The sequence below is a fragment of the Anser cygnoides genome, chromosome 1, assembly GCF_040182565.1.
Source record: "Anser cygnoides isolate HZ-2024a breed goose chromosome 1, Taihu_goose_T2T_genome, whole genome shotgun sequence".
NCBI classification, from domain to species: Eukaryota; Metazoa; Chordata; class Aves; order Anseriformes; family Anatidae; genus Anser; species Anser cygnoides.
Genome location: NC_089873.1, coordinates 147,408,624 through 147,431,434, shown reverse-complemented (window position 1 = coordinate 147,431,434; position 22,811 = coordinate 147,408,624). Strand labels below are relative to the sequence as shown.

The 22,811-nt window shown below is 40.0% G+C and overlaps 2 protein-coding genes across 4 annotated transcripts in view; one reads left to right on the top strand and one right to left on the bottom strand.

Moving 5' to 3' along the window:
* The window catches only part of RASA3 (RAS p21 protein activator 3), a 164,230-nt gene extending 158,846 nt beyond the window's left edge, over nt 1-5,384 (bottom strand). The window contains exon 1 of one of the 2 annotated variants that reach the window (XM_048077913.2): nt 5,257-5,384. In XM_048077913.2, the coding sequence (XP_047933870.1) occupies nt 5,257-5,302 (46 nt within the window). In that variant the 5' untranslated portion in view covers nt 5,303-5,384. Of the gene's footprint in view, nt 1-828; nt 852-5,256 lie in introns of those variants that run through there. The other variant, XM_066985291.1, reaches the window with a different exon arrangement.
* A 1,215-nt stretch (nt 5,385-6,599) lies between these two features.
* Nucleotides 6,600-22,811, top strand: part of CDC16 (cell division cycle 16) — a 19,709-nt gene continuing 3,497 nt past the window's right edge. Inside the window, exons 1-15 of one of the 2 annotated variants that reach the window (XM_066985310.1) lie at nt 6,600-6,801; nt 8,038-8,089; nt 8,982-9,079; nt 9,786-9,824; nt 10,644-10,784; nt 12,557-12,716; nt 13,377-13,471; nt 14,041-14,174; nt 14,928-15,007; nt 16,605-16,654; nt 17,354-17,427; nt 18,944-19,069; nt 19,777-19,929; nt 20,538-20,601; nt 21,452-21,513. In XM_066985310.1, coding sequence (XP_066841411.1) covers nt 6,754-6,801; nt 8,038-8,089; nt 8,982-9,079; nt 9,786-9,824; nt 10,644-10,784; nt 12,557-12,716; nt 13,377-13,471; nt 14,041-14,174; nt 14,928-15,007; nt 16,605-16,654; nt 17,354-17,427; nt 18,944-19,069; nt 19,777-19,929; nt 20,538-20,601; nt 21,452-21,513 — 1,376 coding nt within the window. In that variant the 5' untranslated portion in view covers nt 6,600-6,753. Of the gene's footprint in view, nt 6,802-8,034; nt 8,090-8,981; nt 9,080-9,785; nt 9,825-10,643; nt 10,785-12,556; nt 12,717-13,376; nt 13,472-14,040; nt 14,175-14,927; nt 15,008-16,604; nt 16,655-17,353; nt 17,428-18,943; nt 19,070-19,776; nt 19,930-20,537; nt 20,602-21,451; nt 21,514-22,811 lie in introns of both variants that reach the window. The other variant, XM_066985304.1, reaches the window with a different exon arrangement.

The following is a 22,811-nucleotide window of genomic DNA, read 5'->3' as shown; positions in this document are numbered from 1 at the left end:
ATTTTTTAAATCTGCAAATTGGCACTAAAACAAAGAAACAAAAAACAGTTTGGAACTGTAGATTAGCAACTGCAGTAGTCAGCACTATCTTAACACAGGAGTCCACAGGGCCCCTGCTGGATGAATCACAGAGTCAACAGTCAGTCAAGAGAAAAAGCACGCTTGGTTCTCACCCTTACACAAGTGTCTAGGGATGCCAAAAGAAGAGGGGATTCACACTATGAGCACAAATCTGTCAAAATGCAAATATGATTATGCAAACTGCCCAATGCACCTGCAAGACCAGTTGTTGCGATGTATCTAATACTTAGATAACACGTGAGTTTTTAATCTCCTTTTCATGGGAACTTTTTTTTTTTTTGCTAAAAAAATTCTTCGAAACAGTGAAGCGCTACTCTGACATACTTGCTAATGGATACAAGGCTCAGATGAGGACCACAAAGTGATTAAAGCAGCTCTTTGGTTTGGAAAAAAAAAAAAGAAAAAATAATAGAAGTTCTTGCAAGAGATTCAAGAAATGAAGTTTAGCATCTCAGAAGAGTTGATGATTAGTGAAAAATACTGTTTTCATCTCCTGAAACGCAACTCTCATTCATTTCAGCAGAACAACAGAATTGTATAGGAAAATGCAAACTCTATATGCTATTATCATCATGTATTTGGAAACCTATAAGCTGCACAGTGACTGCAAGAAAATTAGTTAAAAGACAAAATTCAGAGGGTAATGATAAAGACAGCAATAAATACGGAAAAAAAACCCACTCTCATTCCAAAGATATTACAAAATTGCTTTTCAAGGAAGCTAAAAGTTCAGGTACATATACTTACATTCCTTGCAGATGTTTTCTGGTTTGCATGCATTGCACCTCGCTCAACCACTGATTCCATTTCTCTGCGGAACTAAAGGATGCATCCACCATGGTATAACGTCTTCGTGTAAGAAGGTTGAATCTGCCTGGGGCAGCGACCTGAGAAAAGTGAAAGTTGTTTTCTGCATGCAATTGTTTCAAACATTGCATCTTAGTAACAGAATAATCAAAATCCGTATTTGTTTGGAAATGCCAACAGACTGGATGTCATGGTAGTTAACCAACCAGAAAGTGTGCCCTGGATTTACTTGTCTGTGCTGGTGGTTAACTGCAGTGGTGAGCAGTCCTCGTCCACAGCTAAGGGAGATCAGCACCGAGCTGTGCACCTGCTCCAGCTATGGTCCCTGCAATACGTGCTAGGTCACATAGTCAAGAGAGAAAGTTTCCATATTACTCAGTATTTCACCATCCTAAAACCTAAACAGCAAATTTTCTAAATTAAAGAAGCAGACACAGTTCTGTAATACACAATTATATGCACACTCCAAAGTAAACATTTTTTTTGGACTTAAAATTAAAGGTTAGGCTGAAAACTACCACAGAAACATCTCCAATAAGAACTATGCCCCGAGCTCCAAAGCTCTTAAAATGTCAGAGCACGTGTATGTTACATTACTTGTAGTTCTCAAGCATGGTCTGCTTCCTCCCTTCTCTCTGCATCCAGTTATCTGACTTTTCCTGTACCTGTGCTGTATTGAATAGCAGGAGCTACCATTATGGCACGCAATTTTTGTTATTGTTGTTGTTCCAGATTGCTCTGCTGCAGCTCCGAGCATGAAAACATGCACACATAATCCGCCCCTCTATATCCTTCAGTTCTGGATAATGGAGGAGTAGAGGAGGAATGTATTTTTAAAAGGTCAGGCTGCCAAGTCCCACTACAGGGAGGACTCTGCAGACTCTTATGGGAAGCTACGTACCTAGGCCACGTGTAGATACACTTCAGGATTCAACTGCTTAACCACAGACAGCAAGGGTCAGTGTAGGTTTTGCTCTGATCCTCTGCAGCAACTCAGACACTACTCAAATATAATCACAATCCTACATTTAGAGAACTGAATCAAGCCCCTAGAGTTAGATTCCATTCAATATTAAAACACATACATTTGGGTAACTATGAGGTAGGTGTTTAAGCTCTCGTTCTAGTCAGTAGAAATCTAATTAATACATTAATGGACTCCAGAGAGCAAGACAGTTTCCCCTAATGAAGATACCTACACGTGGTCAGCTGAATTATTGTCTGTGCTCCTCTGAAAAAGGAAACCTCCAGGGAAACGGCAAAATCCAGACTGGTGGTAAAGCAAGCCAGGAGTGTTTCATTGACTCCGTGTACATCCAGCTCAGCTCATCACCTTTACTATTTTTGGATGATGCCTCCCCTCTTGGGGCTTTATGTAGCCATATTACTTTGCATACTGGCCAACATAACCAGTTCAGGCACGTCTCAGAAGATATCTAAGGGATATAGGATTTAAAAGAAAATCTCAGTGAAGCAGAAACTAACTCTTAGGACTAAGTCTTACTTCCACATTACAATTTCTTTAAGCTTACGTACAGAGGAACCTATTGTAGCCAGTAGTATAGTTTTGTAATAAAAGTTGCTTTTTACAGTGCAAATATTTATTTTGCAGGTTAAAACTTACCCCAACGGTTTTACATTTTATTGTGAGCAGCAGGAAGAAGTAAAATAAAATTGTATTTTCTTTATAGCCTTAAAACAGATTTCTCTGTTTACTTTTGAGCAAGAAAGATTAAACATCCTTATGCTCATTGTTGGCACCTCTGGTAACCATACTGGACTAATACTGCACATGTGAAAGAGAGAAATCAGCTTGAAAGCCTCTTCTAAAATTAAACTCTTGGAAAAACTGAAGGCGAATGTGATTTTGGTTATTCTGACAAGAGCAATAGGACTCACTGGAATGAGTGCCCTCACTCTGCACTCACCACTACCACACCAAATCAAAACCTGCTGCAGAGGACAAATATAAATACCAAGATTCTTTATTTTAGGAAAAAAAAAATCAGCAATGGGTCTGCATCATCTGGATAACCACAGGCAGTGAAGTATCATGTGAGCAGCAGACCCTACAAGGCCTAATTTCCTATGGACTAAGTCATGCATCCCCATGAGCTACTCGCCAAGCCCCAGCTTCCCTTCCTCCACAACACCATCAGTCCCCACCCCCATCTCCTTCAAGACTGTTTTCACACCCTCTGGCCGTGAACCTGAGCCATGTGTATGCCCACTGGACTGCTGGCAGGCCAAACAGAGCAGATAACTACTTAGTTCAGGCTGCAGCCTCCCCCTGGGGGAAAGGGGCACTTGCCTAAGCTACCCACTGACTTTCACAAAACTTGCTGGAAGTATCTTTGCTATTGGAGACCTCTGTTTCTTCGTCAGACTTGCTGGACAAGGGTTAACAGGAAAGATGCTGTGGAAGAAGCAGGACTAATATACAGTGCAGTTGTGTAAGTAGAAGTTAAGAGAGTGAAAAATTAAAGACATTTGGTGTAATTATAGATTGCTTTCTTGACAGCTTGTGCAGTTCATGGTGGCCAACAAATAATACAACATCTACATACAGAAAGTAATGTCACGCTATTGAGCCTAAAAGTAAAGGAGATGGTACTTTTTCTATATGGAAAGGCAAGAATTCTGGAAGCTAGTTGAAGAAAGCTGTTGGGATACATGACAAAGCCAATGGTTTCGCTTCCCAGTCCTTCTCCATCTCTGTGCATGCCACAGATGCTCCCAGTTTGATCAAGTTCATCCCACTTTTGAATTCCCTTTTTTTAGACTAATTCAAAATCAAAATAACACTGTTTTCCATCTCCCCGCCCCAAAGCTTAGCCACTCTCCATACAGCAGAGAGGAGCTGCACCAGGGGAACAGCTCAGATGCTCAGTTATGAAGTGGGGCCTGCAAAGGGTCGCACCCTGGTGGGCCTGTGGCAGTTACACGTGGGGTTGCAGACAGAAGCTCAGATGGGTTTGGGGTTGCAGCGATCATGAGAGGAAAAGCTTCAAAACTAGAGCAGTAAAAAGGTTGCTGTCACACACCACGGTCACGCAAAACTGTTGAGGCTGTCAGGGCCCTCTGGAGGCCACCAGGCCCAAGCCCTGCCCCAGCAGGGCCACCCAGCGCAGGCTGCCCAGGCCCATCTCCAGGCGGCTTTGGAAGGCCTCCAAGGAGGAGACCCCACAGCCTCTCTGGGCAGCCTGTGCCAGGGCTCCTCACCCGCACAGCACAGAAGTGCTCCTGGGGCTCAGAGGGAGCCTCTTATCTGGACAAAGTCAGGGGCTGTTTCTGAAACTGCCCCAGAAAACCGAACACCTGCCGCTGGGGAGTTTCAGGCAACCTCTCTCACCACAACACAGTCCTCTTTTCCAAAGCACCTAACGAACCACCTCACTTCAGTGCTCAAGCCAGAAAAAAAAAAAAAAAAAAAAAAAAAAAAAAAAGAAACTTTTACAACATAAAAGAAAACATTTTCACATAAAAACACAAAGTGAACATACACACCAGTTTACATGCACAAACATCAAGTTGATTCAGGAAAATAAATAAATAAAAGCAGCAGGAAGCTGCTTGCTAGTACAAGAATACCGTACCTATAGATATTTTTAGAGCAAAGGGAAAAAAAAAAAAAAAAAGGTTCTCAACACAGCAAAATATAGAAAGCTTGACAATGTGAGAAAGTTTTAATATGACTGTGGAGCTCTCTCCTTCCTCTCAAGATTTAAGAGATTACAATGCAAATTTGTAAAGCAGTTTTTAACGGACTCTCCATACTTTCACATCTACAACTACTATCAGCAAAGCAGTTGGTATATCAACAGCACTTAACCATTAGAAGAGTTTAGAACATCACTACTTTTGAACTTGAAAGAGAAACTTACATATTTCTGCAACTACTTAAAATTCAATTTCCCTCCAGTTTACACCTTGTATAATTTTTAAGCTTCAGCCACGGGTTCACGAAGACCTTGCTGTTCACAGCGCCGTGTGTCAGCCCTGTTTGCCCACACACCTCCACCACTCCCAGTGCACAGACACTCTTTGAACAACAAGCTACTTAATGATCTTCATGGTGAGAGCTCCCCTTCGCAGAAGTAGGTCTGGATCCCACCTGCCCAGAGCCCCCTGGAGCAGCACTGTGTGAGCCTCCCTGTGCAGCTCGGGCAGCGATTTCGCAGAGCTCCCACCCCAGAAGTACCTCGCTTGGAGAAGCCAAGCTTTCAGGAGGACACGAGAAAGCAGCACATAACACATGAGCATTGCAGAGCAAGCTGAGATGCCGTACTCTGATTTGACAACGTTGAGAGCTACAGATATAAAGTAATAACATGTTCTGCATGCATTTCTGTGCCTCAGCTTCCTCACCTCCTTGAGCCTCCCCAGGATGCTGCAGGTGACAGATCCTCCGCATGCATCAGACCAGCTCCCCATGGCTGTGGCTGCTCTTCACCCTCACCACCCCAAGAGCAGTCTCTTCTCTTCCAACCCCCACACTTCCTGTGTATCTGTTTTTTCTTCCCCAACCAAAACTTTTTGTCTTAGAGGTTAGCACCAGCTCCTAACGTTTTTTGTCCTGTTGAGATATTTGAGTCCACCTTGCTTTTCTTGAGTTTCTGCAGCTGCTGCCTTGGTATTTGACTCTTGAAGGAAACCACTGGAAGTTACCCCTATACCTGGTCTTGGAGGGAAACGTGCCACCTATGAGCAAACTGTGAGCTCCACCACTCAGTAGCTTCTAAATGGTATCAAAATCTCAGTCAAACTTCTTTTATTGTACATAAAAAGATCCACAAACTTAACAAATGCACATGCTGTTGACCATACTAATTTCAAAGAGCTCTCAAGCCAACAAGTGCAATCATAAGAAGACACAGGTTTCACAGAGCTGGACGTACAATGCTTGATTACATCGGGTCGTCTGCCGAAGTAGGGTAAGAAGGCCACAGAGCTTTTTGGGCAGCTAAAGAGGTCTTCTGGGAAGCCAAACACGATGGTAATGCTCATCAGATGGCAATGGTAGGTCTAAAGATACCGCTAATGAAATGATCAGTCTGCTTATTGCATAAGCTAATGGGAAGGTGAGCAAGAGTTTGCTTTCCTCAAAGTCTCAGCTACTGAAACGGGAAAAATAGCAGATGTAAAAAAAAAGCAGCTGAGTAAAACAAAGCACAGTAAGTTTTACTGCAGTTGTAAAATGTGTTTCTGCCATCTGCAGTAAACGCTGTCAGCAATGCTAAGGGAAAAATAGCCCAGAAGGAGCGACTTGTGAGGTGAAAATCTAACCTGGTTAACAACAGGAGGAGGCCGCTGAAATCAAACAGTTTTACTGCAAAGGGGAACAAGTGTGAATGGACAAGAGAGGGCACACAGATCGTACTTTTCACATTTTTTTGCCTGTGGCCACCTCGGAGGCCTTCCGCATGCTGAACTTTGCCGAAAATGCCAAACAAAATGCAACTGATTGTGTTTTAGCAACCCGTGCGCCTGCTTTTCAGTAGCCTGTGGACCTCTGTGGCACTTGCAGCAAGCATTGAGTTTAAAAGCTAGATGAATGTATTCGCAGCAGGCAATCCCTCGACCCCTTCCCCCCCCCCAAAAAAAAAAAAAAAAAAAAAACCCACGCGGCCCGCAGCGTTGCCGGAACGCCGCGCTCGGGGGCGCTGTTTCCAGGCGGGAGGCGGGGACCGGGCGGGCCGGAAGTGAGGGCCGGAAGGGGGGCGGCTTTGGGCGCTGCACCGCCAGGCCTGGCCGGGCAGGCGGAGGGGCGAGCGCTGTGGGCCCGGCTGCGGGCCGCCACCCCGCCGGGACCCCCCCTAAATCCCCTCAAAATTCCCCCCTAAACCCCTCCGGGCCGCCGGGAGGATGAACCTGGAGCGGCTGCGGAAGCGGGTGCGGCAGTACATCGACCAGGTGGGGCGCGGGGCGGCGGCCGTTGGGGCTGCGGCCTCGGAGGGGGGGGCCGGGGGCGAGGTGTGACGGGGGCGTAAGGCGGTGGCGGGGCCCCTGGCGTGCCCTCGGGGGGCCCCTCTGGTGGGGAGTGCCTCTGGTGAAGGGCAGCCGGCTTACGGTGCTGTAGGGTGGGCCGCGGGTCTGGGTTGCGCGCCTTTTAGGGGCGCTACCCCGTAGGTAGTGCTGTGTGGTGGCTGGGAAACACGTACCGTCAGCGTCGGCTTCGCAAAAGCCTGCCAAACCTCTGCTCCAAAGGCATAGAGCAGCCCGTAAGGCTGTAAGCAGGCCCCGCAGCTGTAATCCTGCGGGGAGGTGAAGGAATGACCACGGCTTTTCAAGTGTTTCAAGTCCTGTCACTGCCCCAGGGCGTCTGTTAAGTGTGCAGGAGGTCCTGGGAAGCATGTTGTCCCTCATAGCTTGGATGAGGATAAAAATAAAAAAAATTAGTAGTTCTTGCTAATATTTTCAGACAATAATTCCAACCAATTTTCTGAGTTTTTTTTTCCTAGTACCTCAAATCTGATGGTAAGCATAGCTTAGTTACTGGGAAGTACCCGCAACCCCTGCTCCATTCTCTCCTTGCTAACATTCTTCCCTATTTCATCCCCCTTTCCTGAACTGTGGGCTTATAAGTCAAGCTATCTGTGCAAGCATGTGGGAAATTTCCTTCCTGCTTCCCACAGAGACTATGGTTTGTGTGAAATTAAAGCATCCTGAGTGGAGAATGAGCATTTCTTAATCAAGCGTGCTGCTGCAAAATTTTCTTGAAGTGATGTATGTGCCATTTCTTTTGTGTAGAACTTTTTCTTCCAAAATAAAACACTTATTTTAACTGGTAGCGTGGGTAGGTTTCATGCTACTTTTTCAGTGACAGCAAATTAACTCATCACTTTTTATTAATTAATTAATATTAACTTATTATTTAGTACGTGCCTTTTGGTCAAACATACCTGCATTTAATTGAAAATAAATGAACAAACCCATCTCAAATAACATTTGAGAGACATCAAAAAGTAGTAGGGCTGGCCCTTTCAAACTGATTTTTGAACTTAGAAAGAAGTCAAAAGCGAATCACCATTCATTAGAGAATACACACGTAATAAGACATTAAATGGAAATTATGCATAACATATTTCAAGATAAGCCCAGGACACTACTCTCCAATAAATAATTATTCCTGTTATTTTTTTACAGCAGCAATATCAAAGTGCGCTATTTTGGGCAGACAAAGTAGCTTCACTGTCTCATGGTAAGTAAGTGCTTGTTACATTGTTCTTCAGTAACTTCTTTCTGGTACCCTTGCTCTATTTTCTTTTGTTTGTTTTAAGCTTCTTGGCTAAACGTTGAAACTTGGGCTTGGTGCAAGTGGCTTTCTGTGATCTTTGCAGTGCCAATTTTCCAAACAGAACAGGGCAAACCTTGCTTCCCTTTTGAACTTTGTGTTAAAATTAATGTTTGGCCAAACCCACAAGGGAAGGGGTTGTGGGGGAGAAACCTACAGGAGAGAGTGGTAGTTCCCTGCAGGACATGCTGTTGCTGTGGGTGCTCAGGACAAGCAGAACCCAGGTTTGCAGAGCGTATTGTTGCTCGCAGTCTCTTTCTTCGTACAACCATTGTCTGCTTGAATTTCTTAAAATTATTCTAGGGGCTGAAAAAAATAGGTTGCTGATAAGTTAAGACACTATTAAGGTGGCAGAAGGAGAGCTTAACTTCAAGGTGCAGAAGTCTAATAAGCTGTCAGTGTAGTTAGGTTCCTACTCATCTTTGAAAGAGACGGTTCTGGGTTGTTTTTCTCTGCCCTGACAGTGTCCAAGGGCAAGGTAACCTACAGCTCCTGCAGACAGCTTGTTTTAAATCTTTATCACTGTTGTCTCCTTCTCATGATGCGCTTCTAGTACCAGATTCATTGTATTCACTGTCCAGAGCACTATATGATGTCTATAATCTTGAAACATATTGTTTTTCATTTTAACAGACAGATAAGTTGATTTTTAATATATATATAACACTGGAACTTAATAGGGTGCTAGAATAGTGGAAAACCAATACTCTTCTAGGGAAGCAAAAGTGAATGTTCTGTATGCAAGTGTTTAAAGATACACTATAAATTAACGTCTTCTAATTTCTTCTTTATTTTTAAGAGGAACCTCAAGATATCTACTGGTTGGCCCAGTGTCTTTACCTGACAGCTCAGTATCACAGGGCAGCACATGCCCTTCGATCACGTAAATTGGATAAGGTAAGTCGTTTTGGACAAAGGCGTATTACTGTCGTTCCACTTATAAACCTCCGCTAACCACAGTGGCTTCTTCACCATCAGAGGTTAAAGTCTGCAGGAAGGCTGATAATAAAACCTGAATATTGCACTTTATCTCAACCAAATATCGCCATGTGTTTCAGACAATATCGTGGACTTTACTGTGAGGGTGGTCAAGCCCTGGAAGATGCTTCCTAGAGGGGTGGTTGATGCCCCCCAGTTGATGCCTGTCAGTGCTCATGGGGCGTTTGAGCAATGCCCTCGATAACAGGCTTTAACGTGTGGTTAGTCCTGAAGCGGTCCATCAGTTGGACTAAGTGACCTTCATAGGTCCCTTCCAACTGAACTATTTTATGTGTTGGCCCAAGGTGGGGTGAGAGAGAAGGGGAGGAGTCCAAGGATGGAACAGCAGTAGGTATGGGAAGGTGGGGTGTCCCTTAAAGTGTAATTACTTCAGTTGTCCTCCTGCTCTACTAATAAGTGTGGCAAGAGTGAATATTGTGTCCTTTAACTATGGGAGTTTAATAGTAGAGAAAGTGTTACAGACTTACTTAGTCATTTTGGTCAGCAAAGTTTTCCTTACGTGAACGGGTTGAAGAAACTACAACGAAAAACAGCAAAAGAGGGAGTCTAGCAGTGTAAGTAAATGTGCTCTCTCTTACTAACACAAATGAAATTTTTCTTCCAGTTATATGAAGCATGTCGCTACCTTGCAGCTAGATGTCATGTGAGTACACATTTTAATCAGTATTAGAAACATACCAAACTAAATAAAAGGTGCGTCTTGGAAAGATCAGGTACCTGAGACACAGCGTAGCTGCGTGAGGATTGGCATTCATTGGAATAACAGGCTTAAATGTTGTGGCAGTTGATTTCTTCATCCTTTAACTTTCACTATGTTTGCTGGAGTATCCATCGTGGTGGAGTACCATTATGGTACTCTGCTCCATAGCAATCCAGCTGGCCTTTTGTCCAGGAAAGAAAATACTCCTTTAATATAAGAATGTGAGTGATTTTTCTCTCATATCTGCGTGTTTGCTTTTAATTGGTAGTAGTCCATCCAGAGATGTTATGTTTGTGTAAATACAGTTAGCAGCTTTATCCTTCCATATAAAAAGCGATACATAAATGGTAAAATGCAGTGCTTTCACAGCAAAACAGAATCAACTCATAAATTAAAGACAAAAATTTGAAATAAAATATTGTGCTTGTTATTGAATAAGTCAACTGTATTTTATTAAATCCTGCATTCTCCATTTTTAGAGGAACATCTACTTCTATGATTGCATAATGCCAAATAATAAGATTTTCTGTAGGTGTTAATTCTATTAATATAAGTTGTATATTATAGGTGACTAGTAAAATAGTTGATTATGATTATAAAATGGCATGTGTCCAAATAAGACTCTGCATGCCTAAAAAACCCTGCCGGTAAGTACCAGTTACAATTTGTGCCTTCAAAATGTGACGCTGTGTTTATTGGTGCTTTATGTACAGATGTTTCAAATCCCAACCTTGTTTTTTACATGCACGTGTTTGCGGCTAGTATGCTGCGAAAGAACATCAACAGGCCCTGGATATCCTTGATATGGAAGAGCCAATCAACAAAAGACTTTTTGAAAAGTACTTGAAGGATGAAAGTGGATTGAAAGACTCGACCACAGACTGGGAGATGTCGCAATCCTCTGTAAGTGACAATTTTTAAACAAGTGTTTTTATAACTGAGGAAAAAAACGTGTGACAAAAAGTGATTTAGCAACTATATGAATTTGAAGCTCGAGGTGTTTAAGCTTTCCTTTCTGGATAACGTAACTTTCAGAAATGCTGAATCATTCTCTTTTCAGTCAGAAGTCGGGTGTCGGCTTGCTTGTATGAAAGTAACTTGGTTTGCAAAAATGAAAAGTGCTTTGCAACAACTTTCTGTAAGTTTTTGCAGGCACTTTGCAGGAAGTTCTTGATCTAGCATTGGTTTTTAGAGTCTTCTGGCTCTATACTGCAATTTCAGTCTTTGTAATATAAACTAACGTTTATTTCAATTGGGCTGCAGGTTGGGCTGCACATTTTCCTTTCCCTCAGGTATTTTTAATAAGAGATTTCCTTAATCATTCAGATGGTGTTCTCAGTGGGACATTGCTTGTCACACGTGAGAATTGTGTGGCGTTAAGGTGATGTTTTCTGAAGCTTGGGGAAAAAATTCTGTGTAGGCACCCAGAAGGGATTGTTTTTGTGTGCAGGCTGAAGAGGCTATGAATAGTGTGTTTGCCCAGTTGCGAATTAAAGTTCATTAGCTGAAACTACAGTGAGGGTGACTGGCAAACAGGATTTTCCCTGTAAAATTGGAGTAGCAAAATGGGCAAATCATCAATGTGAACTGAATTTTTTCTATTGCTGCATTATGCGGATTTTATATTAAAGGATGTAAGAAAGAACAGGATTAGACTGAGTTACTGTGTTGCACCCTAATGGATACACTTAAGGTAGCTCTGCTAGCACAGGTGGTCTTCAGCTTTGGCTGTGTGTTCCTTCTCCTTCACCATTTTCAGTGTTTTGTGGTACTCTGACCCAGGTGTCCGGGTGGCCGTTTGTTGAACAACTGTTTTGGCTGAGAAATGACCCAGTCAAAAAACTCAACTTCATCAGCCCTTACCTTTACAAATGCAGTTGATGTAGTTCAAGAATGCAAGGAGGGTAGATTTGGTCTGCCAAACGAGGGAGCTAGTGAAGTTGGTACTGCTACAAGTAATCTTAAACCAAACTCTTCTTCAGGAATGTCACTTTTTCAATCTTAATTTATTTGCTTGGTTTGCACAGACACTTGTTCTGGAGAAAGAGTCACTGGCCTGTGAACTGGCAACAGTATTTATTATCTCTTTGGCAGCCCCCTAGGGTGTATTGGCTGTTAAAACAGCTCTACTTTTTCTATTGTATGGACTTCTGTCTAGTTAGCGTGACAATATAGATATATAATGTGTAAATTTTCTCCAAGTAACATGATGCTAATTCTGTGGCCTTCTGACTGAATAAAACACCCATCCTTGGGAGTTTCATCCGTGGAAGAAAGTGTTCGTTATTAGACATCCTAGCACAACTTTAATTTGGTAATAATTACCTTTCACTGCTTTTAGTTTCTGAAACAGTCTGGTTTGTGTTGAAAGGAAGAATTTATTTTTTTCTCAAAGCAGTTGAGTCCATGGATTTGGCCTTTTTCACCTCTACTGAAATTCTTGTCTTTTGTGAAATGTGTGGTTTAAACGTAAAGAGAGATGAATTGCCTTGGAAGTGCCCGTTTGATTTTTAAGCTCATAGAAACAGTATTATATTTAAAAACAGCACTAGAAAACCAGGTTCCATCATACATGAAATGCTTTTTACTTTTCAGGGAGCCCATTTGATTTGTGCTCAAAACCAAATTGCAAACATTGATTCAGTCTTTGACCTCCAGCCCTGCTTTTCCACCAGATCAAGAGCTCTATATGCCTTTTGCGAGGGAAGATCTATGATGCTTTGGATAATAGAACCCTAGCAACATACAGCTACAAAGAGGCCTTGAAGCTCGATGTTTACTGCTTCGAAGCGTTTGATCTTTTAACATCGCACCATATGCTGACAGCGCAAGAAGGTCTGGATAGCAGTATTTCTCTAATACAAGTGCCATTTAGCTGTTTTCTAATAAGCTTTTTCCTGGATAATGAAGCAGTATTACAAGTAAGAGGGTATAAAATATAAAGTATACGTTGCCCCCAGGGGCTAGGAAAATACTAGAAGATGGTTATGTTAAAAAGTAGAAGAAAACTTTGAATTGCTGGAAAATTGCAACTGTTCAAATTTATGTTTGGACTTCACATGGTAGTCTTGCCGTGTTAAGAATTAAAAGGAACAAAGTAACCCAGGAGTCTCCTGTGTTAGCTCCAGAAGCTCCCATGCTCTTTGCCTAGCCCAAAACAGTGTTTTTCCTTGTGTTACCAACTTCACAGCCTTTGGATTCACAAAACCCTGTTGGTTTCTGCTACCCTATAGTAGGCACTGTATAGTAGAGCATTCTGAGTGGTAAACTTGGATGTGTAGCATAAATAAAAATAATGGTGCTGTGTCATTAAGTTTCATTTAAAAAGTCTACAAGGAAAAACTAAGTAAGAATTCAATCATTAATTTCCATAATTAGTATTACTATGTTTTAGTGCATCTGTGCTGTCATTTTGCATATCTATGTTCTAATGTTTGACCTTGCCATTTTTCTTTAACGCAACCATTTCAAATTATTTTTTTTTAATTTACTTAGAAAAAGAACTTCTTGAATCTCTACCTCTTAGTAAACAATGCACGGAAGAAGAACAAGAATTGCTGCACTTTTTATTTGAGAATAAATTAAAGAAGGTAAAACCATAAACTGAATAAAAAGCTGATGCGTTGCATGAAATTCTTTACTTCAGATGTAAATTTTCTTTGATTCTCTTTATTCTGAACTTTGGAAAAGCAAGGGCTCTGTAGTCCTGGTTATTTTTTAAATTTATGATTAAGTATCATTTTATGAATGCTAGTGAAGTTTACACAAAACTCATCTGGTTTAGCTTTATTTCTTGAGAAAATACATTAATTATGTAGGCAAAATATCAATTTCCTGAAAATACTGCATTATAACAATATTCTTTCAAAATATTTTTTTTCTGAAGAGAGTATGAGAGCACTGCAAGCCAACTATATATAACTCAATATTCATTTCTACAGCCTACACTTCATGCATTGGCAAGCATCTTTAATGGTCCAAATGAGCTTTTAAGTATACTGTAAAGAACCATTTAACAAAGTACAGGTCTTACGGACCTTAAGATACTTAAAATTCTTAACCTTAATGTAGTTATATTCTTTTAGTACTAAAAGTATTAATATTTATAGCATCTGATTTTTAGATTGGATTTGCACGTTGTGTTTCTTTTGTCTTTCAGTATAATAAACCCAGTGAAACGTTGATTCCTGAGTCAGTAGACGGCCTTCAGGAAAACCTGGATGTAGTAGTGTCTTTAGCTGAAAGACATTATTATAACTGTGATTTCAAAATGTGTTACAAGCTTACTTCAGTGTAAGTATACAAAGCAACTTTGAGTTTTTTTTTCTGGTACGATGTAGAATAATAATTATGACTGGACTTATCGTGACTCTTATTGTACAAATGTATTACATGCCTAAGAATTTGATACAGGTTTTCAAGTAGTTTAAATATGTGATATGTGCCCAGGAAGATACATTGAATCCCTTGGAACACAGAAGGGACAAGACTCTGGGGAAAGTTACAGAGAATGCTGATTGTGTGAATTTGAACAGCTGAGTAAAATCATGATCCTGTTGAAGTAAATGACTCCAATGAAGATATTAAAATTTTACACTTTTTTTTCCCTGAAACTAAATGTTTCCTTTGGCATGTTGCTTGATGTTGTAGAGCCTGTTTCCTTAATACAGACCTTGCCGAAAAGTTGCTGTCCAACATATGCAACTTAGAGGTTGAATGAACCCTGTTGTCTGGTAGTTAAATTTGAAGTGGCCTGCAAACAAGTAGTATACTGTATTCTGTTTTTCTTCTAATTTTATATACAGCTTACCAAAATTTTGTGTTAGCCCTGTTAAGCTAAATCAATGGTTATTTTTCTGGTCTTAAACCTTTATTGTGCCAGTAATTACATTACAATATTACAGTAGTTATGTTCTAGTCACAGATGTCTGTCTAATGCCAGAAGTGGTAATTAACTGGAACATTACACAGTATAAAAGCAGCCTGTTTCAAACATACATTTTTGAAATGCATATCACAGATTTTTTTTCTAATTTTATTTTTTAGAGTGATGGAAAAGGATCCATTCCATGCAAACTGTTTACCTGTGCATATAGGGACACTTGTGGAGCTTAATAAAGCAAATGGTAAGAAACACAACATTTAATGAGTCAAAAGAGTACTGTCATGTTTCAATTTTAAAAAGGAATTAAAGATGCCAAGAAACCCCCTTATAGACCACTTTAAAAAAAATAATTAAAATTTGATGCGAAAAACTGCATTTATTTTTCCTCCAACTTGCAGTTTCAAGAATTTCAAGAAAACAATGGTAAGTGGTAGAGAGGGAAGTTTCAGAGCTGATGGTGAGGGGAGGTAAAGTAGTTGTGCAAAGAATCTTTGCTCATGATCATGAGCGTCACTGTTTTTTAACCACTGGCCTATGTAGCCAGAAAGTTTGTGAAATACAGTGCTCCATTTCAGTTCTTTGATTTATGTGTTGCTGTGGTCTTCCTAGAGTATCTAGATGTACTTTTACCCCTTAACAAAATAAAATGTATTAGGATCAACTTTGCAACGGTGTGTATGCTTAGGTGGTTATGCTTTTTCCATGTTAGAAGACTTTCTATGCTCTCTCTCCTTGCCTTTGCTATTGTGAAGGTCTCTTTTTAGTTCAAATAAGTTTATAATCAGACACCACCTTTGCTGGAATTACAAGAATAGCTTACTCGCAGCTGGGATGGCTTTTTCTCATTTCAGACTGCGTATAAACATCTAAATCAAGTGAAGAGCTTGAATGTCTTTAAAATCAATTGGAAGATAGAATAAGGAGCTCATATGATTTGCAGTCTCTCAAAGGATGGTGCATTGTATGTACACATAGAGGTCATTAGGTGCACTGCTACTTCTCAATGTTCAGATAAAGTACTTTTCGGTTACTTTACAGTTAGCCACATCTGAAAATGTGGCCAGTACTCTGATTTTCGTTTTAAGTCTGCCTGGAAGCTTTTTGTAAATAAGCTGGTATTTTGCAAGCAACTTTTCATATTTGTTTTTTCTGAAGCAAACAATTGATGCTAAGCACTCCAGAACTGAACTCATTAATACAAGAGCACTACGCTCTGAAAAAATGGTTGTTTTATGTACTGTAATGCAATTTCCTTTGAAATTGTGTAGGCATTAAAATTGTTATCCCGTATCTGATTACTTCCATTTTTATTAGAGAATCTGTAGTAAGTTTTCTAACAAAAATAATTCTAGTTCCTCTAAGAAGTAATTACATAAAATTACTCCAAATAATAGAAAAAATTATTTGCTTTTGTCCTATTTTCATGATATTAATGCATGGGAATTTAATTTTGAAATTGAGCTAGCCAGTATGTTATATTTTTTAGATATAGAAAGCTGAACTGTATTCAGCTTTACATTATATGTTTAAGTGTAATATACTACGGATGTTTACTTTAATGTAATTTAGTGACCCAAGTTGTTGCAGAACTCTTAAGGAGTAGAATGTATAGCTGCTTGTTTGTGTGCTGTGAAGACTTACGTTTGTTTTTCGACTAACTGCAAAAGTATATCTATTTTGAGGCAGTCTGAAGCATCACCACTAAAACATTTTTGTTCATTGTGTATTAATACCAGTAGACATGCTGCCTATTTGTATAGGAAGCTAAAGGAGGACTTGAAACATCTAAATGTTGTAATGTATTTTAATATTCTTGTCTTTTTTCTTCCTTTGTGCAGAACTTTTCTATCTGTCTCATAAACTGGTTGACTTGTACCCAAATAATCCTGTAAGTTGTTCTGAGCCTTCATTAACAAGTAGATTTCTTTAGGTGAAAGCAAATAAAAGCTATAACATAATAGTCAGTTTGAGCAACAGAATATTAAAAATAAATAAATTAAAAAATCTTTTTCTGACTGGAGCTGGTGAAAATTGTTCATTTTTTTTTCTGTATGTTGTAATTATATTAAGGTGGATTTTGTTCTTAAAGTACCTGTAAAACATTCAACATGAAGAATTCACTTTGCATAATCATCTAGAAAGTGCTACAATAATAAATGGATATGCCTTTCTGGGCAACCTATTGCAATGTTTGATCACCTTCATTGTGAAAATTGAATCCTTTTATTCAATCAAATTTTCTATGTTGCAACTTGTACCTACTGCCTCCCATCCTGTCACTGTGCACCTCGTGAGAAGAGTTGCTCGGTCTCCTGTATTCCCTATGATTAGATAAAGTTGAAGACAGCAATAAGCTTTCCACATAGCCCTCTTTTTGGGGCTGAACAAACCCAGGTAGTGACATACAGCTGCCAGCAGTTCTAGCTTGTCTGTGGTGTAAAATAAATTGAAAAGCTGACTGTGATTTCTGTGAAAACATTCATAGCTTTTTATAATTGTCCCCTTGTTACTTATCACCTATGATGATGCTTTACTAAAATCAGTGTGATATATCTCATAATACTCCATTTTTATTTTTAACGTGTAGGTGTCATGGTTTGCAGTAGGGTGCTACTATCTCATGGTTGGCCACAAAAATGAACATGCTAGAAGATACCTCAGGTAAAGCTTGTTTTTCTAGTTTTCTTTAGTGAATATGTTGTTCATTTGCTAAGTAAATATTTAACATCCACATTTGCTGATAAGCTCATACAGTAAGCAGACGCCTTGGTACGCTGGTTACTGCTAAAATATTCCTTTTGTTTATAACCTGTTTCTGGTATGGCAACTTAGACCTCAACCTTCCAGATACTTTAAAAATAATTTAGAGGCTTACCTGGAATTTCTTGCTGCTCACTTTCCTGTTATTGTCAGGTGTCATCCCTGCACTCGCTTATGATGGCAAGCTAATTACAACTAGGTAATCAAGCCTCGTATTTTTAGTGTGAGGATACTCAAGCATTCTTCCCAGTTCGGGTTGCATATCTAAAAGGGAAGAGTTAGATAGAACTAGACAGCCAAATGGCAGGATTTTCTTTCTTTGCACTAACAGCCTTGTACTTCTCAGCTGGTCAGTCAGTCCGTGTTCTGTATGTGTATTGATTGTCAGCATCGGAGAGCAGAACCTCGCTGTGAAGTAGCAGCATTTGTTTTGGTACTGTAAGCCTAACTGAAAAGCCTTAAACCAATCTGTACGGCTTCCATTTTTCTTCTGGAGCCCTTTAAAGACTGGCAATACATGTAAAGATGAGTCACTAACTTAGACTATTTGAATGCCTGCTTATTCTGAGTAGTCTGTTTAAATTCCTGGCAATTATCAATGTGCTCCGTGAAATTCTTCAAGAAGTTGTCCTGAGTGCCTTAAGTAGTTTGAGGGGTGAAATAAAGAACATCATTATTAAATATGAAAACATCCCTAGCCAGGAAGGTCCTATGTATGTGTTGGGGGAAGAAAACCCCACAAAAGTCAGGGTAATCTTGGCAAAGAGGGGGAAAAAAGGTCTAGCGAGAGTAGAATGGTAATGAGATGCCTCAGTTTCCTGGGAAAGAATGATGGCGTACAGCTACAAGGTTAATGATAACTGGACTAGGCAGTAGTTTGTTAGGAAAGTATCTGGAGATACTGTGGATAAAAAAAACAGCTCCCATATCCCCGTTTGGGAGTCAGTAGGACATCATGCTGAACACGGTAGATGGTACGTCTGGGCAGTGCCCAGTAGCGTGTAAAGAAAGTATCATTCTGGTTGCTCCAGAAAGAGGCATCTGCATGCTGATCTCTTCCTTCAGATCTTGCAAAAGGGCTTACCTCAGCTTAGCACCAATTAGGTAAACAAGTTTATTGACAGAACGTGATCCTTCTCTTATAAAGGCCTTTACAAAGCTGTCTCGTAATGTGTAACTGTTGACAAATCAACATGTGTAGAGAACTCAAGATGGATGTGAGGCGTTTGAATTGAATTCAAGAGAAGGGAGCAAATGAGCTGTTCAGACTTTTAAAATGAACTCCATTTACCAGTGGTCATTAGAGAAGATTATCATAATAGATATCTCTGTCACACAGTATTGTAACATAAGTAGTCATCTGAAGCAGATGGAATTTAATTTCAAACATTTGCTTGTGATCTGCTCTCATTTTTAGCAAAGCTACTACACTTGAGAGAACCTATGGACCAGCATGGATAGCATATGGACATTCATTTGCAGTTGAGAGTGAGCATGACCAAGCAATGGCTGCGTATTTCACAGCTGCACAGCTCATGAAAGGGTATGTCAAAAATATCATTCAGAAAAACTAAAGTTAATCCATAAATAGTATAGAAAAATTAACTGTATCACTTTAAACAGTGGGTATTTATATGCAACGACTCTCTGGTAGAGAATAAAAAGGGGTGGGGGGAATAACTTCATCTGTATTTGACTGCATTATTTGTACTTGATTATTGTTGTAGTTTTGGAAGTCTAAAGTCCAAGTTTTCATTAAGGTAATCTCTATTCTAACTGAGAGTTCTCTAAAATGTGTGAACCGTGTGTTTGTCTTACCAGATCATAAAGTGCTGTATAATAGTATCTTGAACAGCTGTTTCAGGTTGCGGAGAAGGTTGTAAAATGAGTAACGGACTAACCACGTCATATTGCATATAAAACTATTGTATTTGGATGCACTTATTTGTAAGTGTAATCCCATTATTATTGCTTCTTCCATATTCCGCTTGTAAATGAAATGTAGGGAGGAAACTGGGGGGAAAAACCCTCAGAACTAAAGCACTGAGAAAACACATGCATGTAATTCCAGGTTAAGTTACAATTCATGTTCGAGTTCAAATTTTTGTCAATAGCTAACAGGTAGAAAGTCTCTTTAACTGCCCCTTAGGTTAGCAGTCTTTTCGCTTAGTTGTATGTATGAGAACACAGTTGGTGTTTCTTTTTAGTTTGTGACACCGTTCCTGATGAAGTTCATGATTTTCTTTCCAGGTGTCATTTGCCGATGCTCTACATTGGACTGGAATATGGTTTGACCAACAACTCCAAGTTAGCTGAAAGGTTTTTCAGCCAAGCTCTAAGCATTGCACCTGAAGATCCTTTTGTTATGCATGAAGTCGGAGTGGTCGCGTTTCAAAATGGAGAGTAAGCTTGCAAAAATAGTCTTAATTATGGATTATTCTGAAATGCAGTGTGCCGAATGTATTAATGTACTTCTATAGAGCTGTAGAATACCAAGTTTCATTTGGTTTTAGTTTAGGTAGTGTTTAACCTAAACCCTTGCTATCTATTCTGTTCTTCCGTGTTTAATGTTGAACAAGGGGAGAATTTACTGTTAGAGGAATGAGAGATTATCTTGTGTGTGCCTGTTTTTGGGTAGTTGCATGCCCTGAAAAGGTGTCTCTCTGCACCCAGAAGTGTACAAATGCTGTAAAATTTTGTACAGCAATGCATCTAATCAAGTTAGAAGATTCCAAATATATTTCAAAAAAATATAATGGATATAAAAACTGTTTAGCGAACGTTCTTGGTTTGCTTCTGTTTTTTTTAACTTTGTCTCGTCAGCTGTTAAGATGACACGACAAAGTGAGCAAAATACAGCTGAATATAATTTTTTTTTTTTTTTTACAGATAATTTCATTCATGCAACAAGTAATGTCGAAGAAGTGTTGGTTGTAATACAATTTCTTCATACTGCTGATGAGAACTCTTTGCTAACTTACTTTTCTTTTCTCCCCACCCCCAATATTTAGCTGGAAGACTGCAGAAAAATGGTTTCTTGATGCACTGGAAAAAATCAAAGCTATTGGAAATGAGGTATGTTTCCTAACAATACACATGATCATAAATTCATAAAACTCCAGGAAGTTCTATGTTTTGTGACAGAATGTTATGCTTGTTTTAAGATAGCTGCAATAAGTTCAGTGCCAGGTCCTGCATCTGGGCCGGGCCAATCCCAAGCACAGTTACAGGCTGGGTGGAGAATGGGTTGAAAGCAGCTCTGAGGAGAAGGACCTGGGGGTGTTGGTTGATGAGAAGCTCAGCATGAGCCGGCAACGTGCACTTGCAGCCCAGAAAGCCAACTGCATCCTGGGCTGCATCCAAAGAAGCGTGGGCAGCAGGTGGAGGGAGGGGATTCTCCCCCCCGTCTCTGCTTTCATGAGAGCCCCTACCTGGGGAGCACCTGCATTCAGTCGAGAAGAGGACCACGAGAATGATCAACGGGCCGGAGCAGCTCTCCTATGAAGAGAGGCTGAGGGAGTTGGGCTTCTTCAGGATGGAGAAGAGAAGGCTTCGGGGAGACCTTACAGTGGCCTTCCAGTACCTAAAGGGGGCCTACGGAAAAGCTGGGGAGGGACTCTTTGTCAGGGAGTGCAGTGACAGGACAAGGGGAAATGGCTTTAAACTAAAATCTAGTTTTGGATTAGATAATGGGAAGAAATACTTCCCTCAGAGGGTGGTGAGGCGCTGGCACAGGCTGCCCAGAGAAGCTGTGGCTGCCCCATCCCTGGAGGTGCTCAAGGCCAGGCTGGATGGGGCTTTGGGCAACCTGGTCTGGTGGGAGGTGTCCCTGCCCATGGCAGGGGGGTGGAGCTGGGTGGGCTCTAAGATCCCTTCCAACTCAAACATTTTGTGATTCTACTTGAATTGTTGCATTATTTTTCAGGTAACAGTTGATAAGTGGGAGCCTTTATTGAACAACTTAGGACATGTCTGCAGAAAACTCAAGTAAGTGACAGCACAGGAGCTACCTTTATCTGGAATACTACACAAATGTGTTTTTGATAGTATTCCTTCTTATTTCCATCAAGATTATGTAACATGTGAGAGCAATGTAGAAGCACCTTTTACCTGTTGATTCTTATTTGATAGAAAATCGATCATAGGCTTTCAGATTCTCAGATGGGTCTGAATTTAAACTGGCTGCTGTCCCAGTCCTGACATACTTGACTATGTCCAGTGATTTTATTGGCTTACAGGTGGTTTTGTGCTGATTGCTTGGATCAGTGCTTAGGCGTTTTTTATTTAAGTGCAGTGTTCAGTGACCTTAACACAACAATAAAATGTTACTTTGTTTTTTAAGATAAGAACTAGTGCATATTTCTATTCTAGGATGAGAAAAAAGAAGTGCAAAGAGCATATGAAAGCTTTAACAGTTTTTTAATATGGAGAAATGTTCTCTCCTTAATTACTTTAATCTGATTTTAACTGGTGTTGTCTTTTGTATTAACCACTACGGTATGTTTTTTTTGTCATGGTTTTAATTGTCTAATTGTTATATGCTCTAACTTTTGTTTCTGAGTTACTAATGAAAGTGATTGTGGTACATATAAGTCATGCTTCTGCTTTGACTTTGGTAGGAATTGCTCTGTGCTTGAATTGCTTGAATTCTTCATTTTCATTGGGAAATACCAGCTTATAATAGTTACCTATTCTTCCAAAACCAAACAAAAGGCACTGGTTTTGTAATTTATTTATGATTATCATTGCAGGGTGTGGAGCTTTTTTTTTTTCCAAATGCATACTTCAGTTATAATTTCTTAAATCTTTTAATTTCTTGCAGTAATTTAGTAACTGCTTACATCACAGTTAGGACAACTTGCATTTTGTTATTCAGGTTCAGAAAGCCAACCTGACGCATTTCTACATCCTTATAAGCTATCTTTCAGGAAAATCAAGTTGAGAATTTTAGGCAGCCGTACATATTCTTTGACAAGATAAAATGTCCGTTATAACTGATTTTAGTAGTGTTCATAATGCACATTATTGCTTTTATTAAAAACTTACTGGCCATATGTCTGCTCACTAGCACTATGTAGTTGAAATTTGAAAGCAGTGCGTTAAAGTATGCTGGTAGTTAATTGGACAGCTAAATAGTACGAGTGAAAATAAAATTCAGACCGAAAGTTTTGTGCAGCAGGCAAACAGCCGCAAATTTTTATGCCTTGTTACCTAATGCCCTTTGCAAGCATCAACAAATGAAGTTGTTACAATGTCATTACAGTTAGAGACATTAACATTTCTTC